We start from the raw sequence: 7,913 nt of genomic DNA, 5'->3' as shown, positions 1-7,913 counted from the left end.
AAGTGTCGCAAAGGTGGCGTGAAAGTGTTGAATGGAGTCATTTCCTTGCACGCGCTAAGTGAAAATCTGCATTAAGCGGCAAAGTGGGAAAATATATGTACATAGCGAAATTTATAGCAAAACATATTCAATACTTCGATTATTTATTTATTTTGTTTTTTATTTGTTATGTTTGTGTGGCAGCAACTATCGACGAAGCACCTTTTCCAAGTGGTGTTAAAGTGAGTTTTCCAATTTGCCGCAAATCATAAAAGCAAACAAACGGAAAGAACTGTGCCACCCACCCACATGCGGGCGCGCACACGGATATTTCTGAAGGATTAGCGTGCTGCGGCAGCGGCGTTTGCTGCGCTGCTTTTCTTAAAGTGCAAAGTGTGAAAAAGTGCGAAGAGCGTAGGACAATGGGAAACAGGAAACGCTGCAAGCGTACTTAAAAATTTACGTTGCAAAGTGGAAAAACTCACGCAGATCCGTTTCAATGTTGGTTAACTGCCTTGCCGGTGATTGTGTTTATTTATCCTCAGTGTCGGCAGTGGGTGGTGGCGCTTACCTGCCACAAATATTATTGATTGGTTAATTTTGATTGAAAGCGTATTAAAGGAAATGTGTGGACAAAAGAGATTTTTGTGGGGTTCGCTTGCAGAAACGATTAAAAGACAAATGCGTGAAAAGTGGTCTGGGGATTAAGTGAATTTGATTGCAAATGAGATTATCATTTTAGAGAAAAATAATGATTACTTGTCGCTAAACACATACAGTGGTCGAAGAAATTATAGCCGCAGCACATTTTGACAATTTGGTTATTTTTTTTAACTGTTTTTAATTCATTGCCAAACCTCGTGTAAATCCAAGTTGAATTTTAGTAGAATTAAGTACCTATCTACAAGTTTGAAATGGCTTAAAAATTACCCTTGATTTTCTTAGAAGTTTTTTTTTCTGGAAGAGGTTACGGTTTTCTTCAATTTAAAAATAAATTGTGTGTATGTATTTGTCATGTAAAAGCAAATGAGACAAACAAATCTAAAAAGATCGACCGTAATTTTTTACCATTTTAACCTTCTACTTTATTCTACTAAAATTCAAAACTCCATACCTATGTAGGTACTTAAAATCTTTTTAAGCAATCTAATTAAAAAGCTCGAAATTCTTACGAAAGTTTATTATTTTATTTTCAATATATGTATATGTATATGCACAAATTTTGAACCTGGATTTACACGGGTTTTGTTAAGGAATGGCCAAAATTAAATAGCTGTCTAAATGTGGTGCGGCTATAATTTTTTCGACGACTGTATGTAGGTACATACATACGAATCCAAGCAAAAAACAAATAAGTTGTAGGCATATACGTATGATGTGGCAGTGACCGTAAGCTTACGAAAATTAGTTACCTACATACATACATTTAATTAACAAACGGGTGAAAAAAGTAACATTAAAAAAATAGGCTACATTTTATAAATGGGTTGATGATGAACATTTTTTGAGGGAATTCATACTAAGTAGGTAAATATGAATAAAACATACATGCAAAAAATTTCCTTTTTTTGAAATTCTATTACAATTTATAATTTAATATTTGGCTTTAAAAAAATTCAAAGTTGAATTGAGCAGATACGAGTATTAAGTTTTATAAAAAATTCAACTTCAAATTCGGTTTTTTTTTTGTTTTCTTGCATTTTATGTACCTAAGACCGAACTAAATTTATTTGGATACTTTCGATTTTTTTAATATTTTAACACGCGCCACGGTAATTTTTACCGCAGATCCATGGTAAAAAAATATCGTAGATGCACGGTTAAATATTACCGTATATTAACGGTAAACATATTACCGTAGATCAAAAAATTACCGTGGATCCACGGTAAAAATTTCTCCAAATCTACGGCAAAAAATTAACGTTGATCCACGCTAATTTCCGAGAAAGAGCATATTTACCGTGAATCCACGGTAATTTTTTGATTTTCGAAGTGCGCGAATAACTTTCCTTTTTGAGCAAACTTTAATTTAATGACTCCGATTTTAGGGGTAAAATTGGTACCGTTGGAAAGCTGGATACCCCCTTTTCAAAACTACCCACTTAAAGGTGCAGGAACGTTCTGGTTTGTAAGGTATTTAGGGCCAAATTCAAAGTGCATAAAAAACGAGGAAATATAGTACGCTATCTAACAAAAACCACGTAAATCAGAACTTAGATTTTTTATAAAAACTAGAAGAATTCGACAAAGTTTCATCAAAATTTCAAACTTTTTAATCAGAACTTTTTTTTGGTATGCAATTTTGTAACCCATCTAATTTTAGTGTAAGTTAGAAGTAGCTTTGACTTACCGTTGTTTTTTTTTTATTTTTTTGCTGCCCTTTTCTTTTATAAAAAGTACAGTGGCGAAAATATAAATAGGGATGAGGCATTTTGGCATTCTTTGGCTATATCCCTTTCGTTTATTTAATATTTATCAGGGAAATACCGAATAGTTATAAGTTTTATCGAAAAAACGTGGTTCCATAACAGTTGTTAGATGAGAAATTTTTTATTTTTTATTTCGCCAATAAGAGTTATAATCCAACGTTTACCTTTTACGTTGCCTGATAATTTTTATGCAGGAGAAATATGTTTTCTGTCGACAATAAGAGTTATTTTCCAACGTTTATTTTTCACGTTGCTTGATAACAGTTATAACCCAACGTTTATTTTTACGTTGTCTGATAACAGTTATTTCACTCCTCCTCTTTTATTTTCATCATCTTTATCTTACTCCCCGTCTCCGTTTTCGTCAATATTCTTATCTTACAACGTTTACCAGACAACGTAAAAAATAAACCTTGGATAATAACTGTTATAGGCGAAATAAAAAATATTTTTCATTTAATAACTGTTTGAAAAAGCGTTTTCGTTAAATTTCAGAATTCGGAGAACGTTTTTAATTTTTAAATTCGAGATAATAGTTATTTTTGTTTTCTGAAATTTATTATTTTTTATGAAAACGTAGCTCGTTATCTAAGAAAAAAATCATTCTTAGACAACAAATCAGGAAATGTTGAAACATGTTAACGTAGAAGGGAAGCTCAATCAGAAGAATCCAAAAATCTGGCGATAAGTACTACAAAAAAAAGTATTCTATAATTTAGGCGACTGGAATATTTGGAAAAATTTTGGAATAACGGTGAAATAAAAAATTAAGATTTTTATGGATTACCCTAAAAGTAGGTAACAAATAGCTAGTCAATTTAAGCTATAAAATTTATGGAAAAGATTTCCGATATTTATCTATTCCTGGGTCTAGTAATACAATTCTATATACCCTATAACACCTTATCTAACCAATGGACAAAGAAGATCTCCCGCTGACAAAGAATGACCCATATATTTTTATCATAATCGAATATTTAAAATTTTGCCTTTTATATCTTTATTGTGTTTAAATTTTTTCACGCCCAATACTCATTAATTAATTAAGATCACTGTATGTTAACCATCGAAAATATTTACATCTAAAGTTTAGATTCTAAACTAATCGAACAAAACATTTATATGGCTTACTACAAATTTATTGATATAAAAAGGTTCGCGAAAATAACTGTCAGTACAGAAGATCACCAAAATATCAGTGAAAATACTTTTTAAATAAAAAAATTACCCAGTTTATAGAAACAAAACGTTAATTAATGGTATTTTGCAAATACAAAAAGATAAATCACAACCGAAATATATAAACGTTTTGACATCAAAAATCAACTAATGTGCAAATAGTTAAATATTTTTTTTTGCAAATAAAATATTTATTACGAAAAACCGTCCCGGTGCAGTAAAAAATTTAAAAATATCAAATCACACAAAAAAAGTTATTCGCCAGAACAAAAGTGTAACGCAGAGTTCAACGAATGTGAGCGCGTAAATCATGAATTTAAAAGTGAATTGGATTAACACCTAAAATCCAAAGTCAAAACTTTCAACTGTGCAAAAAAAGTACGCAGGTACAAAAAACTAAATTTTCCTCTCGTAACCAACTCCAAAGCTTATAGAAACACATCGCTAGCATGGAGGACGAACTACGCTGCCCGACATGCAAACAACTCTTCGCCAATCCGGTACTGCTGCCCTGCTTCCACGCCCTCTGCTTGGGTTGTGCGCTTGACATACAGACCGCCTACACGCCCGCCTCGGCCTTGGCCGCCATCAATGCCGGTGCTGGCCTCGTCGCGAATGGCAACATAAACGGCGGCTGTCTGGTACATTCGCATCCAGTGCATGGCGCAGCAGCCCATGGTAACAGCGTCACTACCACCGCTACAGTACATTCACACGCTGGCGTTGGTGCGCCCGCAGCACCATCCTCACATCCTTCGTCGACACGTCACTCATCGAACAGCTCAGCCGCCAGCACTGCCAGCTCGGCCACAGGCAGCGAAAGTGTTACATCCGATCAGGACCAGGCAGACAAGGTGAGCATCTTGAGTGAAGCCGACTCCGGTGTAGTCTGCTGCTCGAATACATCACGTCCGGTTTCGTACGCCGGCACCGCACAGTTACAGGGCCTGTTGCAGGGCGCTGCTGCTGCGCCACCTGGCGCTGCTTTTTATCTCACCTGTCCGCTCTGCCGGAAGCTGGTGTTCTTCGACGAGGGTGGCGTGCGTAATTTGCCCGCCTATCGCACCATGGAATCGATTGTTGATCGCTTTTGTGCACGCGAAGCTCTGCGCTGCCAAATGTGCGAGACAGATCCGAAGGTGGCGTCCACTGTGTGCGAACAATGCGAGATACGTTACTGCGATGCATGTCGGGAGCTCTGCCATCCGGCACGTGGCCCGCTGGCCAAACATAATTTAATGAAGCCGCGTAATTGCGCACCACAAAGGGAGTCGGTCTGCGGCGACCATGGAGATACGCTGGCAATGTACTGCTTGGTGTGCAAGATGCCCGCCTGTCCACAGTGCATCGCTGAGAAACACCATCCCGGACACGAGGTGCAGTCCATCAGTGTCACTTGCAAGGCACAAAAGGTGAGTGAATAAATAGTTGTTTGACTTAGGTTTTAGTAATTATTTTCCTTGCCCAGTTAAGGGAATCCATATTATCTTGTACATATTTCTTTTTTATCACCCTGTACGCTTTGATTTACAGAAATCGAATTGTTTCCAAGCAGAACTAAGTAGAATGCATGTAGCATGGGATAAAGATTTCGATTTTTATGCTTACAAAGGGCGTCTTTGCATGGAAAAATTAAAAACAGCTGCTTATTTATACTACCTCTGCGTTTGATGCCTTACATATCTTAATAATTTAGAATTTTATGCTGTGTTTATACGGCTATCTATCGATTTTTTTTAAATATCTGCATAAGAGAGTTGCTCTTAAAGTATTTATTAAAAAGCTAGGGAATCCATTTATGATATCCAAGAAAGGACGTCGCATATCCTTGAACCATACCGATCTTATGACAAACCCGCTCAGTACGTTCAACGAGCCCGTTTCCAGGTTAATAGCCCATTTCTACCAACAGCTTAGTCCCACGAATTTTAATACGGGGTGAACGGCACGGCTATATCTTACTTCTTGCTCTTTAACCTTCATTTGGTTGTACTTATTATGACCAATTACCTCTTCTAGTTGTAATCTCATTTTGCAAATAGGCATAAACTGCAGTTAAGGCTTGGTGGAAATTTACTATTCCACACAGCAATCTTTAGTGAACTTATAAAAGTCATAGTGGGCTGAATGCTGATTTAGACAACAGCGCTGATAAAATTACATAATTTTGGTACTTCCCTTTCAGAGTTTCTAATTCCGCAAGAACGTCAAGCTGGGCTACCGACGGAAATGTTGGTATACTCACTTGTCACTAAGTCACGTCAACGCTGGGTTCTTAGGCATAGTAAGATCGAATGGAACAAAATAGCCTTTGAGATGGCTAGATTTATGATATACTGGAGAAAAACATTAACACTTTAGCTCTTTTTCCATTTTTCTTAATATTGGACTGCGGAGTGAGTTCGTATAAAATATATAAAAAAGCTTAAACTACAAGTAGCCTCTGAGCTTACTTTCCTGATAAGGTTCATAATTATTAAAAGTAGTTTGGCTATCTTGTACAGACTCCCATATAACTCTGTACTCTCGAGGGGTTTCTAAACGCATTTTGAATAATCCGTAACTGAATTAAGGTCCTTAGTTCCGCGAATCTGCAAAATAAGCCAGTATGTACTTAGAGTTATTTTTTTAGAATTCCAAAAGAAAATAGTCGTTGACGGCGTATTCAAGGTTTCCACATGCTAGGTCTTCGAAAACTTTCCATACTTACTCTGCATAGAAGCGTTCTTAAAAAAATAAAAATAAACATACAATACAATTTCAATGAGAAGGATGAATAAACAAATTACCATACTGCTCATAACCGATAAGAATTTGCGGTATCGTTAACGAAACTCCACGCCAAGAAAGGACGAAATAAAAGAAAACAAATATAATATGGCACAAAGAAAAGTCGCAAGTTTTCCCAACAAAACCCACATGGACGACAAGGAAGCAAACTGTAAAACAAACAAACATACACACATTGCAAAAGTACATAAATAAAATCAAAATACAAAGCAATAGACAGGCCACTGCAGGATAACAAACAACAATAAGAAATCCAACAAGGCAACTAAATCACACCAAAGCGAACTAAACGAAACAACAGCAGCAACATCGTGTTATCTAGCACCTTGCCCAAAATTAACACTCAATTCCCGAACAGAGCAGTGGTGTGCAGAACAGAGCAAAAGGCAAAGCCACAATCTGCACTTCCTGAACTTCCTTCTTCCTGCCGCAGCCTGCTTGGCTTACCTCTCTCTCGTTGCCTATATCAGCAGAAAACCTTCGTCATCCCAGTGCCCACGCGCTGAAATCCAACCGTTCGGTGGTACAATTTATACTTTATTTACTTGCATGTCTTGGCGCTGCAACTCTTATTCTCCGCTGGTTCAGTATTCTATGTTTTGTCCCGGCAGCCTTGACAGCCATTTCCGCCTGCTCAGCAGAAGAAAATTTTAATCGAGCCTCCAGCAAAAGTATTGGTGAGAAGTAAGTAGTGCTGGCATTGGCGTCTTCCAGCTGAATGGGAATCGCAGTGGCATTGGGTTGTTTGGCAGGCAGTGGGAGGCATGAAGATGTGGAATAAGAAGCCTGCAGCACAATTTATTGCTTTGGAGCTGTCATTCTTGACTCGAGGCGCATTTGTCATGCTGGGGGTGGAGCTGGAAGCGATTGCAGAAGAATGCTTTCGAAGGACATTACAAGCATATACTTAACCAAGTATAACTAACGGACACCGACTATAGTGGACAGTCTCATACTACAAGCGCACAATTTACTTGGCAACGAGTGCTGCTCGTGGCGTGTGGCGCGTACCTTTCGGTGTGTAGGTGTCAGTTGTTTGGTAGGCGTTGTTGCTGTGTGTGAAAGGAGTGAGCTTTGGGAGTGAATCTGCGAGGCGATAAATTCATCTAAGCCGTAACTGCCACCTTTTGTTGTAACTATGTTTGTAGTGGCTGCTCTTTTTTCTGTTATTTGTTCTCTGTGTTCTGCTTTTGATTTACTCATTCTTATCGATTCACTGTCCTACGGCTGGTTTCTTTCGCAATTATACGTTTTGATTTCGTTTTGTTTGGGTTTGCCATTTTGTTGTCGGCACTGTTATTGAGTTGTTGTTCATGCAGTTGCGAAGCTCGAATTCCTGCAGCTTGTTGGCTGGCCAAGTGAACAAAACGACGTTTGTTGTTTATCAAACGGGCCTTGCTTTTCGTAACTCAAGAAAATTGTATTTGCAAAAAATACACATTAGACTAAGTGTTCTTGTTTCAATTGAAGAGTGTCTTTCTTGCTTTCTGTTTGTTTTATTTCTACCCCCACTCTTGCTAACTTGGTCTTAACTTA

At 37.5% G+C, this 7,913-nt stretch overlaps 1 protein-coding gene across 1 annotated transcript; it reads left to right on the top strand.

Moving 5' to 3' along the window:
• Positions 1-4,036: 4,036 nt before the first annotated feature.
• On the top strand, positions 4,037-5,011 carry LOC118742150 (E3 ubiquitin-protein ligase TRIM9-like). Its single transcript, XM_036474110.1, has one exon. It carries the CDS (start codon positions 4,037-4,039, stop codon positions 5,009-5,011), a length of 975 nt encoding a protein of 324 aa, XP_036330003.1.
• The last annotated feature ends 2,902 nt before the right edge of the window (positions 5,012-7,913 follow it).

The sequence above is a fragment of the Rhagoletis pomonella genome, unplaced genomic scaffold, assembly GCF_013731165.1.
Source record: "Rhagoletis pomonella isolate Grant_MI unplaced genomic scaffold, Rhpom_1.0 Rhpom_scaffold_00006, whole genome shotgun sequence".
Taxonomy (NCBI): Eukaryota; Metazoa; Arthropoda; class Insecta; order Diptera; family Tephritidae; genus Rhagoletis; species Rhagoletis pomonella.
The sequence above is the reverse complement of the archived record's forward strand: the minus strand, read 5'-3'. Positions and strand labels throughout refer to the sequence as shown.

Excerpts from the sequence above, each read along its gene's own strand:
- LOC118742150 (XM_036474110.1), top strand. The coding sequence starts at position 4,037 with ATGGAGGACGAACTACGCTGCCCGACATGCAAACAACTCTTCGCCAAT.